Source organism: Cydia amplana, chromosome 2 (genome assembly GCF_948474715.1).
Source record: "Cydia amplana chromosome 2, ilCydAmpl1.1, whole genome shotgun sequence".
NCBI lineage: Eukaryota > Metazoa > Arthropoda > Insecta > Lepidoptera > Tortricidae > Cydia > Cydia amplana.
This window is the reverse complement of record NC_086070.1, coordinates 6,720,461-6,747,770: the sequence shown is the minus strand read 5'-3', so window position 1 is coordinate 6,747,770 and position 27,310 is coordinate 6,720,461. Positions and strand designations below refer to the sequence as shown.

The 27,310-nt window shown below is 36.2% G+C and overlaps 1 protein-coding gene across 1 annotated transcript in view; it reads left to right on the top strand.

Annotated features, from left to right (window-relative positions):
• The window catches only part of LOC134662040 (homeotic protein ultrabithorax), a 176,718-nt gene that overhangs the window by 118,241 nt on the left and 31,167 nt on the right, over nt 1-27,310 (top strand). The window contains exon 2 of the mRNA XM_063518306.1: nt 15,187-16,325. Coding sequence (XP_063374376.1) covers nt 15,187-15,482 — 296 coding nt within the window. The 3' untranslated portion in view covers nt 15,483-16,325. The remainder of the gene's footprint in view (nt 1-15,186; nt 16,326-27,310) is intronic.

Genomic DNA, 27,310 nt, shown 5'->3' with positions numbered 1-27,310 from the left:
AAATACTGACGAAATGTAGTTATTATGTAAATAATGCTCCGAGCGACATAACAGGATTATAAATTTTAACCATGTAGTTAAGTAGAACGCTAAAATTGCCTTTTAAACGGGCTTGATCAGTCTCTCATGTCAAACTCTGTATAAGTAGTAGGGCTTGCAATTCGAATATTCGAATATTCGAATTTGTCGAATATTCGACCTGTTTTGATATTCGAATATTCGGCCGCTCAGGTTTCGAATATTCGAATATTTTTTATTACTATAAAAAAATCTATGTCATCCGCTGTAGTTACAGTTTCTGTGTGTTTTATGGGTATTTACAGTGAATGAGGAACGGTAGGTACCCAAATACGAAGGAAATAATATTTTTACTGTATACCTCTCGATAGACTTCGTGAATACAGTGAAACCTAACTCAATTTAAAAGAAAACGAAATCAAAAAGTATGTTATTTTTACGGTGCGTAAGTTTTAAGTTAAAGGGTCATTCTGTTTATTCAGTACAAGCGTACGTTAAGCGAATTTTTTAAGTCTAAACCTTGCCACTTATCGCAATTCTCAAATTTAATCATACCAAACCTGCCCAACTTGGTAATCTAACCATGCACCTTTAGCTGACGAATAATCCACCCAGTACTCAACTAACTTTTTCCCTTAAATATTCCAATATTATATAATTAGCCGACCATTAGGAATAATAACTTGCCAAAACAAATAAAGTCAATAAAGATTCAAAATACAATGAAATTAAAGGCCTTTTTACAGGCCTCTGAGTGATTACAAGTTAATTTAAATCGGAAAATAATTACCTACTACCTAGGTGTTTGGATGGTTAAAGTTATATTATTTCACGTAACGACGCATTTAAAATAAGATTTATCTAGAAATATTAAATACGTCTAATTTTGGCGTTTTACTTATTTTTATAAAAGTGGGCATCTTATACATAGTAGGATGATAAAATCTAGTCAATTAAGTGGATTTCTGCCAAATATCCTTAGTTTTAGCAATATGTGAAAAAAGCTTTTGAATAAAACGATAATAAACCGATTTCTCGTTCGTTTTCTTATTTTTTATAATATTCGAATAATTATTCGAATATTCGAATACGTCGTCAGAAAAAGTCGAATATTCGAATATCTGAAAGTTTCGAATATTTGCAAGCCCTAATAAGTAGCTCCAACGGTGCATAGGTAAAATAGACAATTCCATTTGTTTAACAGATTAAGGGTTTGAGCCCAAAAAATTCCAACTATACATTACATCCCTGTAAAAACCCATGTCGAACAGCCTGAAAGCAGGTCTATGTACGACGTATAGTGCAGACCGTGTGTGGCTCGAACAATAGGTCCGCAGATCAGTTACGTTTGTTAGTCCTGTCCGTCCGTCAACGGTTTATTGGACGTACAGAGATGGAAGTGATAGCTGCCTCGTGCGCCCGCCAACGACGATGGAATTAGGGGAATGTTTCTTGTTAGTGCATGTCGGATGTTGGGTTTTGGATTTAACTAAACGGTTTTCTGGGTTTCCGCTGTTATTAATCGTAGCGAACTAGTCACGATTCACAGAGATTGGCTTGGAAAGACGGATACCGTAAACTGAAGTGACTTTACAAGGACATACGCAATGCGCACCTTAATACCTACGCATATTTTGAACCTAATTGAGAACAGGGCTGTAGATAATTTTGCTATCCATAGTTTATAGGCGAGAAAACGTACCTACATAATGACGATAAAATCCAAATAGATATGAAGCAGTTTTAAAACTACAATTGTATATAAAACCATGTTTGTTCCCAAAACACAATTTTCCCAGAGTGCCGTGAGGCATCGCTGCAATTTGGCTTTTCCGCACAATTTATGCACACGAATCTAAAAGGGCTTAAGCGTAGATAAACTACGAAGGGGCTTAGTTCGTTTTGAGCCGGAGTAGCGGGATTTATGCGTGTATCAGCGGAAAGCGGACAAACAAGCGGAATTGTGCGGAAAGATATATTTTTAGTCACCAGTGTGTAAATCAGTCAAATGCGTAACAGAGTTGTTTTGATTACTGACGGACGCGACGACGCATCATATCATAACTAGCGTCTGCCTGCGACAGCATCTGCCTGCGACTTGGTCTGCGTAAAATGATGATGATGATTGATAAAAACTTCATCAAAATCGATACAGCGGTTTCAGCGTGAAAAGGTACCCATCAAACAGACAGAGTTAATTCCGGATTTATATATAATATTGTAGTAGGGGTATACCTAGTAGGGATTGTCTACTGAACTAATAGTTGTTTGCTACTAAGTAATACTTTCGGCAGTAAAGTTTGCCTTATGTACTCATTTGTTTTATTTGAGAAGTAAACATAAGCTTAGTTAATTTTATTTAAGAGCCAACAGGAGTGGTCATTTCTCCATACAAACGTACTCGACTGTTTCCTCCGTGGGTTTTGAAGCTAGAGCAATGATTTTTTTCAACACATTAATATTGTCAATATCTGTGTCGGACCGTTTTGCTTTTTTTGATATTTTTGTTTTTTAAGGCGCTGGAACCCTGCAAAAATGGCCAAAATGGCCTAATTGACTATGCCGCAATGAGAGGCGTGGTATTCAAAACTGGTATCAATTAGCTAAAAAAGCAAAACGGTCCGACACAGATAATTTCATAATCATTTAGATTTCCAATATTGGTTACGATTGGTTAAGTTTTGGAGGAGGAAACAGTCGAGTACGAAACCTCGATTTTTGAGATTTTTACGCAGGATTTTTCGCCTTGTCCTTATCGCACTAGTTTTAGGAGCCGCTTCCGTTAGCGAGACGGGTATATTTACCTAAAATATTTAAATCTCAGCTCCTGTTTCGTCTTAACAGATTCAGAATATCAAGAAAAACAATTAAGTACGATACATAATTATACTTTTTATTGCACACCTCGATATAAAAAATAATACAGTAAAACAGAACATAAGTAGAGGTAAACAACAAGCAGTCTTATCGCTTAAAGCCAAGTTAAATTTTTGTTATATAGGAATTGTATTTTATAAAAACTAGGTACCATGCTGCTACCAGCTGCAATAATTAAACGTGTATTAACACATTAGCTCAACCTGTCCTAGATGCATAGGCAAGTCATATTCTAATAGAGTACACCCAAACCCAATGGAAGGTACCTACACCCAAAGGAAGTTCAATAAGATTAATATATGCCCACTGTACATTATAAGTTAATACTTAATACTTACTTATAAAAGGTAATCCTTTTATGCATTTCAATTTATTAACGAAATTTTCAACAAAGCTTTGTTTATTTAAATTTCTATCGTTATCTAAGATTTACTAGCCTCAGCCACTGCAGTTGCAATCTTTTATCTCCAAAGTTCACAATTGCATTCCCCGCTGCACCGCCAGATTAATCCCTCAAAGCCGCCACAGCGAGAACGCTGATAAACTGCAAAACTAATGCCGCGCGATAGCATTACGATGCAAACTTTTTCAGTAACTGCCGGCCCAAATCGAGTAAAAAGAATCGAATAAATTGGCGTTTTTCAGCCCCATGCGATATTGGGCGATCGGGACATAAATCTGAATAGGTTTAACGTTATTAGTTCGCAAACGCTTTTAAATCTGCGGCCAACATTACGATTAAAATTTTCTCGTAAAGGTGGGCCATATTTTTAAAATTAACTCACCAAAAAAGTTATTCAACATTTTCTTTAACTTAACCTACAAATTTCGTTATTAAGTACTTTATGCAGTTATTTTAATACACCCATTAAAACGGAAACATGCTTTGCTTGTATTGGCAGTTTGAAGTAGAAGTTAATCATGATATACTGTAGTATAGGTATTGCATTATAGGTAACATAACAGCGGGATTCTCTTATGATGATTTAGTGGTGTACGCGACACTGCTGGATGGATTTACCGCCGTACGAACGGATTATGTGGGCGAGAGCAAACACGGGGCACTGGACGCCATATTGTTATTTATGGCCAACTTTTGATTCGCGGCTTTATCACCGCTTAGTACGGAGGGATGAATTTAAAGGCCCAAATAAAAACATTCCTTTTTTATGGGCGACTTGAGGCTTAAATTTGCGCCGGTAAGTATTCCTGCGTAATTATAGCGATAAAGCTATTGGTGTATTAAATATCTTGACTTTTGTAAACTATAATTTACGTAATGTAGAAATTAATTTATCCGGTGATTATACCTACGTAATTTATATCTATTATGCTGGTCTATAAATTATGTAAATAATAGCTGCAAAGCTCCGAGTTGCAATTTACTCTGTTGGTAGCTCTGAGACAAGAACAACGCAGCAAAAATAAATCCTAAGAGTATCTGTTAAAATTTAAATATTAGAAGTTCAAATACATTTAGTCAATGTAAATAAGTCTTAAGACAATATTTCGGGTAGTCGAGCGCAAAATGGACAACACAAATATAAATCGCAATTACTCCGCCGCAATCTCTGCAACATATTTGTTAATAAACCTGAAAATGCTTCCACTGTTTCCCCTAAACAATCCTCCGAGATAAATGAGATAAATAAGATATGTAATAAATCATGCTCGCCCATTTCCTCGCGCAACAAAATAACGGGGAGGCTGGAAAATTATGACAAATCATGCATTAAACATGGCGAATAAATGTTTTCTTATCACGTACCTATTCGTGTTTTGATATTAGTTTTCCTTTATCTTTATTGACACAGGTTTGGGGGAACATTTTAATGGATGTTGGAGTGTGACGTGATAGTTTGAATCGATCATCTTGTTTGTAAATGCTCTTTACTTTGAGAATTCGGTACAATAGAATAAAATATGTACAACTCCGACGTAGTCTATATATATTTTAATGCAAATTTACATTTGAAAATTCAAGTGGAAAAGTTTCCAGTAGCAAGACTATGTAAAACATTTAATTGCCGTCTACATCAGTCTATTTAAGTAAACAAAAGATACAAGGAACTGAGTCCTGAATGAAACTGCAACCGCCAGCGTCTCAGCGTTGAATGCGGACTGCAAATCTGGAATATTTATTTCGAATGCCGGCAAAATCTCAGCGCATCCCTGCCTTGGCTCAACTACCAAACTTACTGTTAGGCATAATGCACACAGGATTAAAGTTAAAGCCAAGAAGCGCATTCATAATATACATTGTAAGGTTGGCAAGTGTAATCTATCCTTGCTACAATTAGTGTTGTTATATATCTAATATAATTAAAGTTTCTATTGTTCATATGCCTCTTCTATTTGGAACGCTCTAAGTTACATTGAATGTAAGTCTTCATTGATTTACAATTTTACATCTTATGAAAAATACATAGAACAGTTGAATTGGGTAATAACAAATTCGATAAAAGTTTTCCATGAACTCGCTTGGAGTTTCCAACAGTATTAAGTTTTTCTTTATTAGTTCATAACCTAGTTCAAATAGAGATATAATGTGACATTTGATTCCAAAAAAATATACTCTTCTCTGGATTTTTTTGCATTGCTGTCGTCCAATATCTTATTTTATAGTTTTGTTACTTACTTATTGTACAAATATATTTTGCTGTTAGCTTCTTATTACTACTGAACTTAGTTCTGTAGAAGTAACGTTTGAACCATTTTATCTGATCACTCACGCTTGTCTTCTATCGGTCTCTCTATCTTTTGTTACGAATCTCCATTCAGATCCTTTTACCCTTTGGTAGAGCTTGAAGCATTTCCTTAAAATGTCTTTATTCGTAGGCAGTTCAGATCACCCATCCAATCCCAACGAACAAGACAATTATTACTGGTATTTACATTTGCTGTAGGTAAATAAGTTGTTTACTTCCTTAATGTAATCAGGCCTTAAACCCCGTCTGAGATTTAAGTCGGTCGTCAGACTGCGCGGCGCTGCGGTTTCTTTGCTTAAGTCTGACTTAACTTAAGAAGCAACGCCCAACTCTGCTGAATACCAACTTTCCAGGTGACTTAGCTTTGTATCCTTCGGCCATTTAAATTTTTCAAACGGATTCAAAGTTTTGAAGGGGGATTTCACGTGGTTGTGTTTGGTGGTATCTTCAGAGGCTTGTTTTGATGGTTATCTTGTATTAGTTTTTCTTGTATCATAGATTAAAAGTTATGACTATTATATTTATGTGAAACTACCTATATACAGTCCTAATCTAGCTGTAGCATTTTCAGAAGGTACATTCATCAATCCATAAATTTCTACACAGATGTTTGACCAAACATGCTTTGCCAATTCATCAATATTACCTTAAGTTACCCTATTAGTCCTGCAGAATGTAGAGTATTTATCCACAGATAATAATCTATGGATTGATCTTTCGCTCGATGGTTGTCAATGCATCATAAAGTACACGTAAATGGTTAATACGATAGATTCTTGTGTCAATAGCTCGCCGCGTTATGAAGTGGGCTTAAGAGGCCATCAATTTAATGAAACCCCCGCGAAGTATTGCAACTCCGTGATTTTATTTCAACTCATACTTTATTACACCTATTGAACAAATCGGTATGGTTAGCATCTTAATGAACGCATGGGGTATACTTATCTAGTATAGAGTATTATTGTGCCACGTTTTTTGTATGTAATAAACCAATTTAATGATTTATTAATTCTCGACCCTTTTCCGCATCTGTACCTACACACTTTAATCATAAATTATGGTTTCCTCAATTTTATTAATCTACGACACTCTAATAATTTCGTTTATCACTTAAGGTAAATCATTATACATACTTAATAAAGCGGTAAACGTTCGTGCTATTCGCCAAATTTTGTTTTATATAGGTAACTAATAATCACACTTAGATAAATAAAATTGTCCCAGAACAAATATATCACAAGAAAAGCGTATAAAATAGTGCAATCACAGCCTGCAGTTTAATTTCTTAAAATTATTCGTCGGGTGTTGAAGCGCTTGCTGTCCGTACAACTACCGCTCCGTAATAATATGAAATTGAGCAAGATTGCGACCGGTGCAGTATGATTCGCCTTTACGTTGCTAAGACAAATTGCAAATTGTCGGCTCGACAGCCCTTAAGACTCTTCTGAAGATGTGTCATTACCATTAGCATCAGCTAAATATAAACTGATAGTATTAAATATTAATACTCGTACATACCTCTGTATTCAAATAATAACAGAGTTCAGCAAAATAGAGCTTTTTGCATTGATTACGGAAAAAAACGGAAAGGTGTAGAGAACCTACCTACCCACTTCAAAGGTGTGGGATCAATTTATCTGTCACATCTATCAAGCTTATAAATTAAATATTACAATAAAATACAAAATGTTTTGGCTAAAAATGTCAAAATATGAATTAATGCCCCCGTGGAATGTTACGGGCTATATAATTTTATTTTACACCTCGTGAACAATACGTAAATTTTTCAAAATACTGCCGTGCAATAAAATACGTTTTTTGCTACCGGTCACTTTTTTCATAGACAAAGGCCACCTTAAATAGCATGACAATGGAGCTTTTTATTAAAACTATAAGATATTGTTGTGCGCTCGCATGAGCTCGCGCTGGTTTCATACGGTTTAATTTACTTGAGACAGTACAGTAACGCGAACGCGGAGAAAGCTGGCAGCCATATTTCAAAGTTTGACAGCTACAAGTTCCGAGCAATATGGCGTCCTCGCCACCCAATGAGGGACTGCCCCGTCACGCGGTGCGTTCCGTTCCTAACTTAGATACATTAATCACCTCTGATTTATCGGGGAAGGCGTGACACATTTTATATTCTATTTTCGAAATCTCTCGAGTTTTTCAAAACGTGACGCCTGAGAGACGCGACAGCTGCATCTTGTTAGCGTCGGTTTCAGCTTTGTGTTAAAATTATTTGCGTGAATGGATTCGTGAAACTATTTTAAAACTCGCGCCCCCTGTTCGTTCCAAATATACTTGTCTTTGTTGTTTGAACATTGCGCAAATAATAATTATTCGCTTCATTTGAAATCGATGTATTGCTGATTTATAGCTGCATTTGCTTTGAGCAGCCGATTATATTCATCATCAGAGTGTTCGGAACGATTGAGATCTCATTTTGGATGCGGCCGTAGGTTGCATCGTGAACACGAATGTGCTTTAAAGCTGGGTTAAACAGGCATCTGCTGCCTAAATTTATTTTTAAAAGGGCGGACGGCGCCCCTTCCCGAAGAAATAGTCTGAGGCTTTCACGTGTCACATACGTCAGGGTTTTGGTCTAACCCTCTAGGGCCGTCCAATTTTTATTGAATTAAGTCTGATCTATGGCTTGATATTGAACCAATATATCGAGAAGTGGTATTAGATGAATGCGAATATTGTTTTGGGGTACATACTCAATTTCTTAGGGTCAACGTTTTAAAATTCGATAAAGATATAATTTGAAAATAAAATTTAATATTTAACATTTTAGAAAGTACTGTTATATTTTTATCGTTTAATTTACTAGCCAAAACTGCCATTGCTGGCTGATAAATAACACGTGATTTAAAAAGAAATCAGACCGCACGAAATGTTCAGTCGCCCAAAATATAAGGTCGTGTAATTGCAGTGCTGCATTAACGGGAGCTCTCTCGGTTTCGACACTTTTATCGAAATGTCGATCTCGGCCCATCATTTAGCAATTTGCATTTACCGAAATTATCGTCTAGGGGTACACGAGAAATAAACCGGGTTTCGGTTCGGTGCAAAAATGATAATTCGATGCTCGAGCGCGCTGTTTTTCGGGCCATATTATGTTTCGCAATTATTTTAAACGGTCGCGTTAATCGGTATAGCGGTGTAAATAAAGTTTAGTTTTCAGTTTAATACATAAGGAAAATTTTTGATGGTATCTAATACAAAAAAAAAATACATTTCATCCTCTAAGGAGAGACGTAAGAGAGGAGGATGGAGGTAGTCAACTATGACACATAGGCACATAGATAAAAAAAAATAAGACAACAGACAAACTTAACTATAAATTAAAAACGAATACGGACTTCCTCAGTAAAATAGCTTGTAAACGTTTACCTTTCAAATATATAAACTTTGCCCTCTAATAAACGCCCATTTATTTCTGCAAAGCTACAAGATATCCCGCCCTGAGGTAAGCGCTAGTCTCGTCCCATCGAATTTGTTACACAGCCTACCTACACGGGATAATGAATACCCAGCTTAATTGCATTTTAATTGAAACCTACAATAATGCCTAGATAGATACGCATCTAAATAGTAACTGCCTATCACTTTGGCAGGTAGATAGTAATAGGTACCTAGATGTTTTCTAGAGTTATGTGACTTTTTGAAAAGAAACAATTTCATTTGATGAAACATACCAATCATAAGTTATTGTCGTTTTTATATACATACCACGAAGAAATGAACTAAGGAATCAAATTGATTCTATCACTGACAATTTGTCAATAACAAAAGGCAGCGTCTGTCGTTAAAACTGATGCTCCAACACAATAAATAATATATCTAAGCATCGATTAATCGTTCCTCAAAGCGGTTTCGCATTATATAAAAAGCTCGATTGTCCGAAGAAAGCCTTGCTTCATTTCAAACCTTTCAGTCAATTAAGCAGTGCCTGAGTACTGCCTCGGCTAATGTATTATTCATATTACGTTTTTGAGATAACAAGCGGCCTCTTAAGTCGATACACATCTAGTGGACTGATTGGGAGTCCGCGCGGCCTTTAGCCGCGATGTCCTATTAAAAGTACATAGCGAATGTGTCGTGACTTCCGTGGGTTTCAGGATTTGAAATCGCAATAGCAGTCGTTATACCTAAACCTGAGTTTTAAGGGCCAATAAATTATTGATCATTATATTTATTTCCTAAAATAGGCTTTAGGTTTAGTCACGGAAAATCTAAACTTACTATAGTGTTGAAAATGTGCGGATGTTAAGTAAATAGGATAGAATTTAATCTACGTCTTCAAAAGCAGTGCAATGATCACGAAAAGCTTGCACACGATTGCATTCGCCACAGTTGCATTCGCTTTAATACCGACGCGTATTGATACCGTAATTCAACGAAGCGTTTATTTAAATATTAATTCAGCTATAGGTATCAATAAACCGGCAGCCGCGAACGCAGCTATAGCAGACTCGATCGGGGGACCACCCAAGTGGCAGGTCCTCCTTTTACATGTACCTACACATGCACAGGTTGAGAGGTGTACACGAATTTCTCGCCGGATTGTCCTACCAGGATGTTTTCATGCCAATTTTGTAATTTGCAATTTCGCGTTACCAATTTGAGTGATTATGTTCCTTGAGCCGGTTGGTCGAATATGTTATGAAGTCAATTCTGCCCGAAAGAGGCAGTGATTATTTGAGCTCGTTGCGCGATGAGATGTTAATTTCGTGTTTTTACATAAGAAACTCGTCAGATGACTGTGATTTCGGAAAGTTATGCGGTGATGTCGTGCAAATATAATTTTACCTGATAATTTAATCTGACCAAAAGGAATTACTGCGGTTTTTGTACTGTACATATTACAACATATTATATCCTCCAGTTGGACAGAAAAAAAATCACAGTAAATAACTTGGATTAAATATGTAATTTGTTAGTTAGGCTTGCACCTAACTGTAGGTATATCTAAATAGAAACAGTTATCAACGCATGGGTTCAACCTTTGTAAACACTATTTAAACGGTTTAAAAATTACTATGTCTGCCATGCGACACAAAGTATGTTAAACCAGTTATACACTAGAAAATTACACACATGCATTAGATATTATGTAATTTATGTAATATGCGAGATTGTCGCTGTCTCGACGTGTCCTAGACACTAAAGTGACTAGTAGAGCATGCTCGAACACATAGTGTTATCTCTCATTAGACCCGGCTCGCAAATATCTACTTTACATAATTTTATCGAAGAAAATTGTGCGCGTGGGCATATTTGCCGACGTGATCAGTTTTAATGCAGCCCTTCCTTTGAAATATGCAAAAACGACAATTGGCTCCTCGCCGGGGTAGCGCTATCTAAGATAAATCTAATCTAGATATTCAGTGCTGGCGCAGATAACGTAATGAAAATTAACTATAAATAAAAAAAACTAAAACGAGTGGCCCTTTTCGTATGCTCAGTAATTGGAATCATGAAAAAAACTTGACGACATTGCGATGATTAAAATCGTTTACTCCACTCCGATCTGCTGATGAATAGATATTTGCATCAGGAACACAGATGGACAAAAAACGTCATAATTATGATTTGTTTTTTTGGCTCACAAAGCTAAAAAAGTGCGTTAACAATTGTTTTCACCATTGAAACTCACTAACGACCCCACAATGTAAATAACCACTTCCAGCGTTGTCAAACGCCCCGAACCACATGTTCACGGGTTTGTAAAAAGACGACAAATGGCCCTCGAAAGCCGCCGATCCACTAAAACAACAGTTGTAAATCACGTGGAAAAGTTTTACGAATTAGGAACAATTAAAACGTTGAAGCAAAACAACAGTTGTTGCGAATGTCTCCCGCAATTGCGGGACCATTGAGAGTTACTGCGTTTACAAGCTATAGATCTTAGTCCAAAATTCTTTACGACTAATATAACTTGGGTAGAATGCGCAATCCTTTTGTCGCCGTGGGGGGAGACGGGGGAGGCGGGCAAGTTTCTTTTATTTGGTGACACGTGTTGCAAAACGGGCTGACACTTGTACAAGTACAAGGGAATCATGGGAACGGTTCCTGCTTGATATCCGTGGAAGAGATATTCTTTTGATGTTAAAAATGGACGCTTTCATTGTCATCCCTTTTTAAACGCTTCAAACATTTTGTTCATAAAATACAATATGTATATCACGAGCTCTGAAATTATTTCAAATCTATGTCCAATATAAATCTCGTATACAATATGAGCCGCAGTCAAATATTACGCAACCCCGACAATATATGAATAAGCAAATGCTTACGCAAGCATTACGTTACCATATCAAACGTAACAGGAAACGTTAAGCGACGTCACAATCTTCAGCCCCAACAATATGGAAGCTGTTACCGCATCGAAGCAGATGATATTTCCAGATTTGTTTCTTACGGAAACATTTGCCGTCATTATATACCTATTAAGACTTTTTCACTGTGTAGTGTCACTACACGTCTTTTTTTGCTAGGTCGCGGACCCGCCCTCGTTCTTAATGAAGCCATTTACGTCATGTTTATTACTTTTATGGCGTACTCCGGATTTTGAGGTGAATTTACAAGGCGCAAATTGACACCGAAATTATGGTCGGCCTAATTAGTGAGACATGTGGTGTTTGGTGACGTTTTGCGTATTTTTTGTCGGCTCGGTGGCCATCTTGAAGTGCTTAATGTCATGCTACCGTTGGAGTCAAGTGGATGGCGCATACTTTGACCTTTAAAGCATAATTTATTCGTCATTTGTAAAGTAGTATAATTAAGGTTTGCTAACAATATACAAAAGTGAATAAGAAACTTATAGTTATCTTTCTTATATTGTTTCTTATTTTCAGTTACTATCGATGTATATAATTTTGAAAAAACCTCGTATAAGTTACACTAAGTCCCTTACCAAGAAGGAAAGAAAAGCCTGGTGCAATTTACGTGGTACCCTCAGGCTTTTACGGCTTAGGCAATTAGCGTCACTCAATTAGCCACTAGTAGCCCAATGAATTTTTGTTAATTATTAAAAAGGTAGCACTTAACTCTGGCCCGACGGAGCTCGTAAATACAAATAAATTATGTATACCTAGGCAACTAATCTTTCCAGGCGGGAAATAAAATACCTAGTAAATATTTTACACAATTTTTTATGTGCAGCAGTTTATTTACAACCTAGACTCGAGAAACTTTGGCAACTTCTTATACACCAATTCGAAACTACGCAAATTACTATACGATATAGCTGATCGAAAAAAAAACAGTTTTGAGCCTTAAACTCCAGCAGTCCACTTGGTACCTAAGTGATTACTTATCCGACTGAATTCGATGCATAAATATTTGAGATAGATAATACGAATATCTACGAAGTTTCATTAAATACCGTAATATTTAAAAGGAGATTTTTGTTGTCATCATTTGCTACTTAGATATATCCACATTCCCCCTTCCTTATTCCTTAAACGGATAAGTTCGTGTTATATACCTACCTAATTTTTTTTGTGCAAAATAAAGTGTTTGACTACTAACTGCTACAACATCTTCAAATTGTGTAGGTAGGCATATTTTAGTACCTTTTTAGCTTTTTTTATTTTAGTACATAAATGAATTAAATTTTTGTCTTATGTATTAACTGAACGGAACCGAATAAGATAGACTATTCTCACGATTGTCTCTCTCATGCCAACTTAAGATTAAAAGATTATCCCTGCTTCTTCACGAATCAATACAACGCCACTCTTATTGTTAAGTATTAAAGGCCAAAATCAGAAATATTTCCCGATGAGCATACTTGAGATAATTAAGCCATTAAATCGGTAACCCTTTTACTGTGAGAAGATTGTTGTGAGTTCGATCCCGGCTGGTTTATTTTTGTGTTTGTATCGGGCAATGTGTGGTTTGAGTGGCTGATTACTATGAGTGCACGTGTTTCTTATTTACTTTCTACATATGCAACTACATAATGTGTAGTTTCTTTTAGGCATCCTTTAAAAGTTCGTTACCTGTCTCGACAAAAAGAAAAATCTACTTTTGGAACTGTAATATCACTACTTTCCACAAATCACAAAGTGCTAATGAAATAAATAAACTGCCTAAAAAGAGATCAAAATTGCTTCCAGGTTTAGGTACTAAGGACTAGACCCATCCCGTCCAAGACGTACCTACACGACGAGTTCATAAAAAATATCCTTTAATATGATTTGAATTCAGTATCAGCCAATAAATATTTAATATGATCCATTTTAGCACCACTTCCTCTCAAGGTCTAATAGAAGGGTGCATAGAAAAGCTCCAAGGTTTAATAATAAATAAACCAACCGATTCCACGTAGCACCGATAGATATGGCACGATTTTAATTAACTCGCGCATACGGGTATATAGCCTACCGTGTACATTTTACATTGGGGAAAAAAAGGAATGGTCCCAGCGTGCGACCTTTAGGTACTCCAAAGAGCACGCAACCCAGCGGCATGCAATGAGAGCTTTCTGTACATAATCAAGACGCCTCGGGTTCGGTTTTGGTTAGGGTTACCACGATATGTTTATTATTTATTTTCTGTAAATGATGGTGATTGGTGTAGACATTTGAAAACGCGTTTTCAAATGCGTCTAATGATTCGATTCGATAAGAGCAATATATTTAGGCACTTACTGGAACAGAAAATCGTCCAAGACAAGTATTATTATAAAAAATATAGTAGTAGATTTAGAAGGCAAAGTTTAGACGCCCTGGAGGCGTATTCTGATTTTAATAATAGGTTATCATAATAGGCCTCCTAGAAGATATTATAAAATTATGTAATTAATTTGTTATTCGCCTGATAATAAAACCCTAAATTTTCTCGTCGACAAAAGTTTTTAGATAGCGAGCTTCAAAAAAAGACCGTCAAAAACATGACTAGGGTATATAATTCTAAATATCGAAATAAGTGGATCATTCTGAATTTAAGCTGGAGGCAAAGGTTTCTTTTTGTTTATTTAAATATGTACCTACTATCGAAAACGTTAACTGAGTTAACTGTTTTTTCTGGAGCAAGTGACAGCCCTGCAGTCGGCCGAATTTTCGCGAGTCGCGGCTATTGGCCCCACTTATCATGGCCACAGATCGAGTTCTTCGTACCGTTTCAATAGGCATTCAAGTATAGGGGTGGGTCGATAATGATTCATTATGTTTTCGAAATTTTTCGACACGACACCAGCCACAGAGATACTCCAAAAACATTTTCGAGGTAGCTCCGAAGAAGCAATAAAGGCTATCGATGTGTTTTAATGTAGAGATACTTTGTACAGCCAGATTTATGTTCATCCTACGCTGCTTATGTTTCTTAATCAAGCCGGTATCTGCGGTCGTTTGGCGGCGCGCTAAAGGAATGGCCGCGCAGTTTATCAATATCGACGTTTGAACGAAATGAAGCTGTCGACACCGCCAATTGTAACGTCGTTTGCTGCGGCGATTGTCCCATCCAGCATTCAGACGCTTCTCAAAGCCACAACAACCCTTTCAAATACTTCTCAGAAACCTCTTTAGTTAAATGATGATACTAATCTTGCTTCTTTTCTTTGTTACAGGCGCGAATGGCCTCAGAAGACGGGGGAGACAGACCTACACGAGATATCAAACACTAGAATTAGAGAAGGAGTTCCACACGAATCACTACCTCACGCGGAGGAGACGCATAGAAATGGCGCACGCCCTCTGTCTCACGGAGCGACAGATCAAAATATGGTTCCAGAATCGAAGGATGAAATTAAAGAAAGAGATTCAGGCTATAAAAGAGTTAAACGAACAGGAGAAGCAAGCGCAGGCGCAGAAGGCGGCGGCGGCGGCCGCGGCCGCGGCGGCGCAGGGCCACCCCGAGCACTAGGCCGCGCCGCGCGCGCACGTGATATACCGCAGTCCGAACACTCCCTAGCTTTGTGTTTTGTAAATTGTTTGTAATTATTTTCGTTATCTACCTAAGTGTTGTTCGGTTGTTGTGATTATTTTTATTAGTTATTATAATAGACGCAATGTTTTTCTAATTGATTGAGGGAACAATAAACGGTTTAATGCTAGACTAGAAACGGGTCGTATTATTTTGTGTTTCGGGTTTTGTTTTTGTTGATTTTTTTGTAATTAAAATATTTTAATTCGCGCTACCGTCGAAGATGTACGCGTATGGAAACCAGTGCAATTTGTAGAAATCTCTTCCGTGTTACATAGTGTAGGTGTATCGTAGTGCGTTCGACATTGCGACACTAGCGCCCCCAGCTCGGCGGAGTCTTCGAGACGAACTATATTATATTGTACAAATATGCCTACCAAAGAGACCCGGTCTCGTACCCTTAAAGCTAAGTAAAGAGTCGTAAGTTAAATTAATTACCTACCGCTATCGTGTCGTGTCGCGTAGTGTGACGGACTCGTGTGTGACAGTATCTCCGCGCCATGTACCCTTCAATACTCTCGCATAAGTATAGTGTAACGTGATCGTGTTCCTGCAGTTTCAACAGTCGGTGAAATTAAACAAATTGCCATAAATATAAGTAGGTATTACTTAGCCAATAGCGGTGTAAATAGTTAGGGTTACGTCTATATTAATGGAAGTGAGCAAAATGCGCCGGCGCCGCGGAATGAGCAGAAAAAGCTCTGGAGAGAGTGCGGGGAGCGGCGGGGGCGAGCGGGGAGGTGCGGGGCGGGGCGCGCCGCCGGCCACCGAACAGGACCCTAGGTGAGTTTTTGCCAAAGTCCGCGACATTATTTATCGAGTGGAGACTGTTGCGAAAAACTGACTCGTCGCCGTCACCAGTCAACGCGCGACGCCATTTTTGAAATCGCCCAAGGGTGACTTCTTTGGTATAGCAGAGCTGTTTTGTAACAATGTTTTAATTTACCGAACCCGGCTTGAAGGCTCTTTGATGTTTCCCGACAGTCTCCGCTTTTATAGAAGCGTGCAAAATGTCCGATGCCTATCTTTCGATAAATTATTTCTAGTACAACTTGTGTAATCAATAAACTATCATTGAGTATAGAGCTGGCATTTTGCTCGTACAATATCTGTTATTTTCAGTAGATTTTAAATCAATACATACGTTACGGGATCTACATTTCATTAAAAAACAACAGAACGAATTACGCAAGAACCTAAGATATAGTTATAACTCAAGCATGCATAATGACTTAATTGACTTATCCTTGGCCGATGGGAAGGTCTATTAATTAAATTGGCTATAGTATAGTCCGTTTCATCTCGATACCGAATAAGGCGACCAAGAGTCAAACGCTCGCTAAAAACTGAATTCCACGATACGCTCGCGGTACGGTCCGCAAAAGAAAAATACAAATGCCTTTATACTCTATTTGGTTCGGTTCCACTGGGGAAAAATGCTGAATAGCATTATACATACGCGTCAACTCGTTAAATTAGGATTGGATAGTGACTTCTTTTGCGTAAAAAGAAAATAATTCCACTGTTTCCGTTTTCATTGTATCTAAACGGCTATGGATTGCACACATTATGTAAAAAAAGTATGACAGTAGCGTTTTTAGATTGCAAAGATACAGGTATTCTACTATTTTTATAGGCAAATCAAATGTGATCAATATGTCACAGGACTATTTTATTACTCAGTAACAAATCGCTGCATTATTTTTATTGAATGTCATTTGTTTTTGTTATCGGACATAATTTCAGGTTACGTACCATACAAGACCACAGTACAGATCGATACCATATATGTAATTAATATTTAAATGTTTTATTAGGTAGCCAGCAATATGTAGGTACATAGCTTTCGTTTATACATACCTACATACATGTAGGTACATACTTATTTGATGGTTTTCGACTTAAATATTAGTATAATAAGATTAATAAGTCTACATTTAATTGAGAAATTTACATCAAACTGTCATTTGCTACAAATACCTACAACGTCTACACAAACATATTTATCTCAGATTATTCATTAGACGTTCCAAATTCGATTATATCAATCTTATATCAATATTTGAATTGACATTTTCAATTTTATTACTATTTTTCACGGAATATTGGCAATTTTAATTCAACGACACCCAAAAAATAAGTAGGTACTTTGAAAAAAAAATCGTCATTATTATATGCATATTTTGCTGTCTCTCCATTATGAGTCGGCCATCTTTTCGGTCCTCGACCTGCGCCTGCCAATTCGACGATAGCAGGTAATTATTCGGGCGATACGAAAAATTATTGGTTGCCCTGATATCCACGTATCGCGAGAGGCGCATTTTTAAACGACTCAATTTTAGTGAGGTATTGCGTGCCGACCCAGGCTTTTGTACTTATTTTATATCTACAATACGTCCTAATAAAATATCTTCATATTTAATTTAGCCTTTATGTAACTCGCTCGCTACTCACGTAAGTTTATGCTCATTTATTAATTTTTTATCGCTCTAAATATTCCGTTGTGAATAACAGTATTTAGCGAAGAATAGTAAGCTACATTATGTAAAGCCTAGACGCCAATGGGTGAATTTCGATTAAGAATAATGGCTACCGTTGAGCGATGTTTCTCACTTAATTATAGCATACCGAAGCGCAAACGTTCACAAGGCAGATGTGGAGGTAAAAACTGGAAGCCACCCTTATTATTCGACCATATGAAACGCATCTATAGCTCCTTAACGAAGTGTCTCATTTTTTCTTAAAGTCAATCGAGCAATACGTAAGTTTTTGTTCATCAATTATGATCGTAATTCAATTTAATCAGCCCAGTACTCGATAGACATATTCGCGGCCTTTTTACTCGATGCAGGATAAGAAATTTATGACTCGAGCGCCGCAACCCTGAAGGTTAACTGATGAAAATTGCCCCGCAAAAGCAGATACATAATTATTTAAATTGTATATAAGCTGAGGTAATTTTTGCTATAATCGAGCTCATTATGATATTAAGCCTTGACACCGAAGATTCCCGAATTAATTAGAGATATACTGAATAATGTATGAACGATTAATCAATACACGGAGTCTGACGGTTTTATTTTTATTAAGTTAAATTAATTTATATTCAGTCGTGGTTTCTTATTAAAATATGGCAATTTTATAAGGCTCCTGTCGCGGACCTGTTTGTAAAGGTTTACATGTAGGGCGGGTGAGTGGGGGGTGGTGGAGAGGGGGGTCACTGAGGCTCCGTATATCATTATGTACACGCGGGCAGCCGCGCAGCTGTAGCGAGATGAGAGATCTCCTTTCTTGTGCATACTATACATACTGCACTTGAGGTAGGGCTGGCAAACCTTTGTATTTAAAAGAGTTTTTCATTGCGCTACTATGCTGTGTTTTAACTGAATGATAAACTTATGTCATCAGTAGGTAACCGTATCGACTGCAGACGTCGATTCAGCATGAAAGCTTTCTATCTAAATACTCTCCAAATCAAAAACACTTGTTAGTCTTTTGAGTCTCCAAAATTGTAAAATAAAACTCATCCCGAGTGGTCAACCCTGCTTGCATCACAAAGAGCTCGTGTCTCGGGACGTGCACATATACATTTCCTGATTTACGCGATACTCGCAACTACATTTATGACGTGCTATGATTGCCGGTCGTAAACTGAATGCGTAGACGCAGGGGCGTAATGCTAAATCATGATTGAGATGCGCCACGTTTCAATCATTTTGTGGTCAAGGTAATAGAGGTTTGAGTTTTCATTTTATATGTGAAATTGATGATTCTTATGAGGCATAAAAAATGGTTTGTCAGTTCAGTACTTATATACAGGGTGTCTTTTTTACTTGTAACATGGTCATATTTTTATGAAATAAAAAATGTGTAGACTGTCTACCTAGACAAAAACAAGAGTAAGTATATAAATTACGAAATAAATATTTTATTATTGATATATATTTTCTTTAACGACCTACCCCACGTATTCCCTATACATACCTACCGAATTCTTACAGTTTACAGGGCAGCTAGTTAGGTATTTTAAGGTATGATGATACATAGTAATGATAAATATTAAATGTTGTTTCAAAGTTTATAAACTATAAATTATATTTAATAGTTAAAATAAGCATACGAACATTTCTTTTTTAATAACCTCATGGCAAAATGAGAACACTGCAAACTATCCCGTTAAAATACCTAATAGGTACTTGTAAATACATATCTACGTAGTTAAAATAAATTAATAGAAAATCAACTTAAGAACTGAAATTTTGTTTCAGGGTATTTTTTTTATTTCAATCGTGACAGCCATTTTTTTTAGGTTTTATAAGCACCAGCTTTCTCCCAGTGCACTCATTCTAATTAGATCGCAGGAAATTCGTTTATTCGCCAATAGGGTTCGAGTACGTGTTCGTGGGTCGTGAGCGATGGTATCGGCGACCTGCCCGCTAACTGTGCCTTGGGAACATGTCACAGGCCCTTTGTTTCCAATAATGATTCATTTGTTTACTTCCTTGGTTCAGTATAACGGATTGCTGAATAAGGACATGTTGACTTTACAACGGGATCGGAACTGATTTTTGCGAGTTTAATCATACGAAATAAAACAATAATTTATTTTTCACATGCACCATTGCACGTACGTAAAGTTTACAATTTTGAGTTATTCAATTTGTCAATAATCGAACAAAACTTATTCTACGTCACGTTCGAAGTCACCCTGTAGGTATACCAGACATTTACTATGCATGGTAGGTGCCTAATTATTATAATGACTGGTATTGTTAGTTCTTTTTCATGTCCAAGAAGTAGGAATAGCTCTTATGTAACATTCAGACACCTTAAAAAATCCAACTAAATAAGTATAGGTTTGCTTAGTTAGTGCAACATGTACACAGCCTTACCCCAGAATAGTACGCCAATGATATAATATATTGCAGTTATGCTAAAACTGAGACATATAAGCTAATAAACCAACCCCAACCGTTATCAACCAACCCCCATAAACTACGGCCGCAATCCAAAATGTACTACGAGTTGCAAAATATCGCTTTCCATTCAAATTATAGTCGCGGATACATCTATATTCTATAGCCACTTCGGGAATTGCGCGCTTTCGGGCGCTCTCGCGGTGACCCCAAATGTTAATTGTTGGAAAATAATCGAGGCGCTATAAATGCATAAGTTTATGAGGATATGAGCTTTGTTAGTTTGTATAATATGTTTATATATCCATTTAATAATAATATTATAGTTACATTTACATTGTAATATTTTGTAGGTATTATGCTGGATAGCTAGGCTAGCTGGGCTCGTCTGGCCAGCGAGTCGTGTCACAAGCTATTCTTTAATGCTTCCTGTGATGTCCTTTGAAATAAGCATAGTAACTTTATTTTTAGGTAGGTCTTTTAACGGTTTTTTTTTGTTTACCGTCTTTCTTTGAGATGCGACTCGCTGGCGAGAGTCGCTGGCTATTCAATTGCTGCTTGCTTTACAAATTAAAGCTCTAACCCTTAATCAAATACCGGGAAATTATTTCCCACTTCATTCTAATTTACGAAATATTTTTTATCTTTTTAATGGCAGCACTCAGCGATACCAACCATACAGATTTAAAATCTTAGTAACATTTTGAATTTGAAAAATGGCAACACTTTTCTAATGGCCGCCATTTGTGACCATACGTCAAAGTCAATGTCAGTTGTCGTGATTTTTTTTGCAATATCAACAGTTTTTTTAGTGTTTTGAAGTTAAGTGCGAAAAAAAAATCTTGTAAGTGACACTGAATACTATCATAGACTTATTTTCCCTGTGTTTTGATTGAAAAGAATTGTGATAACGATATGATTTAGCCAAGATTTTAAGGTTTTAGTAAGTGGGAAATTATTTCCCATTGTTTGTTCCGATTTACAAAAAAATGGTAGTTTTTATCAAGTGGGAAATTATTTCCCAGTGTTTGTTCTCCACCTAAATTGTAATTTGTTTCATATATAAAATAATATGCCCGTTTCTCTGTTAAACAAAAAAATCTGTGTCCTTTTTTGTTTTCCTTTTTTTTAATTTCTTAGAAAATATTTTTATTTTAGTAATAAGATAATAAATAGATAATAACAATCTTTCATTTAATTGAAGGCCTGCATGTTAATTTTCTTACTGTTACTAAAAATCATACTTGAATTCCAAGCAAAGCCGGGGGGAGCTACTAACTAAGTAAAAAGTTCGTAACCGTATCGGACAACGGGAAACTATTTCCCACTTCATTCAATATTTTGCTATTCCGTAACGGATAACGGGAAATTATTTCCCACCGCAAAACCCCCCTTTCCCCCCCAAGAAATTTTTTTATACATATTTTTTCGTAATCTACGCCCCCAAATTACCTAAAAAAAAAACCGGCCAAGTGCGAGTCGGACTCGCGCACGGAGGGTTCCGCACCATCAACAAAAAATAGAGCAAAACAAGCAAAATAAAAAACACGCAAAAAAACGGTCACCCATCCAAGTACTGACCGCGCCCGACGTTGCTTAACTTCGGTCAAAAATCACGTTTGTTGTATGGGAGCCCCACTTAAATCTTTATTTTATTCTGTTTTTAGTATTTGTTGTTATAGCGGCAACATAAATACATCATTTGTGAAAATTTCAACTGTGATAGCTAGTCACGGTTCGTGAGATACAGCCTGGTGACAGACGGACGGACGGACAGCGGAGTCTTAGTAATAGGGTCCCGTTTTTTTTTACCCTTTGGGTACGGAACCCTAAAAACCATTCTTAGTTGTCAAAAATCTCATAAAAAGTGTTCCGTTTGATTAAGGGTTAAAAAACTTAAATTATGGATTTTTAGGTTTTTATACCAGTCAACAGCGCAATAGTCTTACGTATGTGTTTACTCATCAACAACATAAAGTCATGCATGCTTTAATGCAAAGTTAGATATTTCAGTGGTTTTCTAATGGATAAACTTGAACAATTTTAATCAACACGCTAAATTGCTGGCAGTTAAGTAACTTCTTCGAACGCACAAACCTCCTGAACTTTGGTATAAGTATATATTTATTAACCTATGTTCTAAGAACATAAGCCAATGTTTTCATGGCAAGCTAAAACATTTAAATATTGTACATAACGGACTAGATTACACATAATTATATAAGGAAATTAATTATATACTTTTATTTATATCGATAGTATCTGTATTTATTCTTATTTCTTTGGCCATGACTGCCAAAGTAAAGTAAATAATAAGCTAACAACGTCCAAAATGTGTATAGTAATGGACTAAGTATTCATTGTAATTTATTCTGTTGCTTAAATCCAGCACCCGCCAACAATGATATGCAATCATTCATTGTTGGCGGGTGCGAGCATAATCATAATTGAAAAATTTTACTCATAAACTGTAATAGCGCTAACCGAATCAAGTAACAATAATTGGATCAGATTCATTCATCAATCCAGTCCACCATTCATTTTGCACAATGGCGGAGGACTCGGAGAGTAGGTAACTGTCGTGCCCCTTTACAACCTCTGAGGGACGTTGTAAAAGTGACCAATAAAAGTTCATTATCTATTGGCTTGTGCGAGCTTCCAACTTTTATTAGTTTACGAGCGATGTCGTAAAACCACCTAGTTATTGCTGTGTGAGGTGGCGAAGTTTATTGGGATCGATGTGTTAATTAATCATGTTCGTGTTTCATTTGAGTAATTATCTATAAAATCTGATTCTCATGTTTCCTTTTTTTTGGCAATTGTTCTTACTACCTACTTGGTAGCATCGGTTTTGTCTCCAACACTTTAAGTATTCATTTTACGTAATTTTTAGGTAGCCGTAACCAGTGTAAATTTTCTTTACATGTTGCATTTACATTTTAACAGTGTCTTGTAGCTTTTGTGAGCTTTACGATATTGCAGAGCTTTAAAGAACGTATTACAATTAAAATTACCTATGTATTTTTACGTCATGTTCTACGATTTTTATAATAAGGAGTATAACGACATCTCTCTTTCTTCACCATGCTGATGATAGTCATTTGTGTCCAAAGATACCTATTTAGAAAAAAATATATAAGCTTGATACTTAATTACTCGTTATCTGTTCATTATTGTTTTTTGGGCAACCACGAGAGTTCACCACAGTTTTATAGATGATTACACGCAACGACTGTAAAACATTGCGAATTTTATTTATTTTCCGTGTATTTTCCCAAGCACATTAGCAACAAACATCAAGTGCCGCTTAATGCACCACACAATCACGCAATACGCAAAAAACTCGCTGAAAATCGAACAGTTAACACTCCAGTGACATCTAGTGGGCGTGGCGGCGTTTACGCTAACTACTGGCTGACATGCCCCTACGTGGCCACTTGGCATTAAAGAACTTCCGATAACTGGCCACTACTTACCCAATGGCTCCAGCATATAATGATCATGATTGGTGGACTTGTCGTAAACGGTAATTATATATTTATTATTGAATGTATAATTTTCTGCCCGCGGACTTCGTTATTATAGATATTCATTTCGGAACCTGTCTCTATATTATCGGAAACGATTAAACATGTCTCCACTGGTCTTGCTTGTCGAGTATAACCTATAATATTAATAGGTAGGTAGGTACATTAAGTACCTACCTTAAAACAAGGTAATTAATTTTGTTATTTATTTAAGGGGGCTAAAAATAATTACATAGAAATAAACTCAACTAGTTATACATTTACGATGTTATTATCTTTAAGACCTACGAGAAATAAAGGATAATAATAGGTAGGAGGGTACATTTAGTAGCCTGAAAATAAGGTAAATAATTTTGGTATATGATTTAAGGTGGCTTTAAATAATTACATAGGGACAAACTCTAAAAGGTATGTATTTACTAAAAAGTTAAGTACCTATCTGACTGTTAACGGTTATTTTACGTCCTGATAATAGATGAGTACTTTTTTGCAGTTTTTTTTTTAAATTGCTTAAATTAAAACCTTGGTTAATTAAAAAATATATTTTCGTCTTTGGTGATACCTAGTAGTAGTGTAATGATACTTAGCGTTGATAAATTATTCTAGGTATAATCTGATCTCTTAATATCATAAATAAGGGAATTTAATAAACATACTCGTAGCTATGCAATACATTTTTACCTACAATGTATTAATAGATATGTATATCTACACATTTAAAAAGCTTTATTTGTCCTTTCCCTCCAACAAAACGATAAATTATAAGTATTAATTGTGATATTGCATGACAACGACATCCCTACCCTACCGAAAATTTAGGCTCGAACGATACGTTAAGCGTTTTCACCAGAAGTTTTTGTAACGAGAATAAATATGAAGCAAATAATATACTATAAAATACCTAATCATCATAATACATCGGAGTTTAAGTGCAATTTTTCTTTATAAATTATTTTTCCTTCTCTCACCTCCGATGTCCAAGAACTCACGTAGTGCTTTATTTTCCCGTTTCTTTGATTTAATCTCCTCTTACATACAACAAAGTAATGTTTACACACAAACAGACCAGTAAACAACACTAATCGTGCATGTCGCCGAAAATACAGGTGTTGAGCGCGCGCACTAAATAGACAATTGGCATAAATCAGCGGCCACGCATGCGCGAGGCGCACTCAATTAAGTGCCGCGATTTCAATTAAACCGTCCGGAATGGATTTACTGCTTTTCTAATTTATACACTTTTGCTTCGGACGGCGTATTGGTTCAGCAGCTGCTGTCGTTAGAAACAAATAGTATCTCAGGGTTTTATCGCGTTTTATTGTCATTATCATCTGAGCAATTATAGATAAAAGATACGATGTTGAGCCAAATTTGATATCTTAGAGCCGATTTTCAGTTATCATTTAACTCGTCCGATAACTATTAGTGACGATTAAGTTGACGATAACGAATAAGTTGTGAAAATGACATATGAGAATCGTGTTATCAATGGAATAAATCTTATCCGTCTTTTTAACTAGGGACTGAAAAATCGGCTCTTAGGCGAATGCTTAGGTTAGGTACCTTCTGACATTTTGAGGGGTTGAAACAAAACCTTCGATTATTCGTTTTTCGACCTTTAACACAGTTTAGTGATCGTGTAACTTTTATCTTCTGTGTCTTCACTATTATTATGTATTTACTTATGTTTAAAAATGATATAAGTAAGTACCTGCTATATTCTGGTAAGTATCTTATCTGGTATATCCTCCTTCTGTAATATACGTACCTATAAAAATAGATAGTACGTTTATAAAGCTATTTGACAATTTATAAAAATACTACATGTCTACTATCTCAAAACTTAATGGTCTAAAAAAAGACTTCAATGACATGTTTGCTTCACGACCTACATATTCAAAAGCATGTTCAATATACGTCCTAACTCGATCACGTATATAAAAGTCCATTAAACTCCGAGAGCCGGGAAGGGTTGAGCCCTGCAACTTTTTCCTCCCCGGCCGCGACCCCCGTCCGTCTTGCGAGATATACGCTAATTTATCGCCCTACGCTCACGCGCGACAAAATTCCTTCCGAGATAGGTAATTTTGCCTGATGTTATTAGATGGGTGACTTGTTTTGTATAGCATAGTGTAATAGGTAAAATAAATATAAATATTACATGGGTAAATATATTAGGTACAAACTCTTCACTATGATAGGTACCTATCTATCTATACCTAAAATAATATTTTATTTATTACACCTCAAAGCAAACTTAATTAGTAGATATAAAAACCTGAAATGCGTAACAATTACGTAGAATCTAATTAGATTGCCTTTACAGCTGAGTGTGAGAAAAGCACCAATCAAATAAATTATAAGAAACATAAGAATATTAATGATCCAACTGGTCTTTTATCTATGACTATGGTTATTAGTCTAATGAAGACATTTAACTATATAACTGTATTTATGGTATTGAATAACTAATTAAGAGTCTTAGGTACCTACTTAACTCTTTTAATGCTATATTTGCATAAGTATATTGCATGTTGTATCATTTGTGAGCTACTAAGTAATAGATCTCAATACTCAAAAAAAAATTAGATATGCCAATGTGTTTAAAGTATGGTCTTAATTTTAATTCGCTACTTACAAGAAAGAGTATCTTATTAGATATAACAGAACATTGGCTTATTAGTGAAGGGTGGATCTAATAAGAGCCGATCTCAAAAGGGATGCTGCAGGGGTACCAAAGATTTCATTCTCGATTCTAATTCACTTAAATTTTTGTGTTCCTAACTAGAAAATTGGGAATACAATAAAGGTTATCGCAAACTATTTTGCGAAAAAATACCTTGTATACCTATGTATACAAGGTATTTTTTCATGGTATTTCGCATACTTAGGTATATTACCCGAAATCACAGCCGAAATAAAAATACTTCATAATATTTTAAGGTCTCCTTATGTTACTCAAGAGCTCTTCCTTTAAATTGAACACCTTAAAAATTCTAAGTAATGTTTAAAGTATTAAATTACTGCGCGTATTTGGCTAGGAGTACGATCACATACTAAATACGAGTATATAGGTACCTACTAGGAATGCAGCGCATTCATTGGCCCGCTTTGACTTAGCGTCGTTCGTGCGAGGATTATTAATACCAACACTTCATAGCTCACTCGCGCTAATAATAATAATACATTATAAGGGCTTGACGGTATTCGAAATGCCGGCACAACAATGTAAAGCGAAAACATAGAACGCATCTATAAAACTTTTTAATATTCCAATATCCAATGATAATGATACGAGATGTTGTATCATTGCGCAAAGATATGT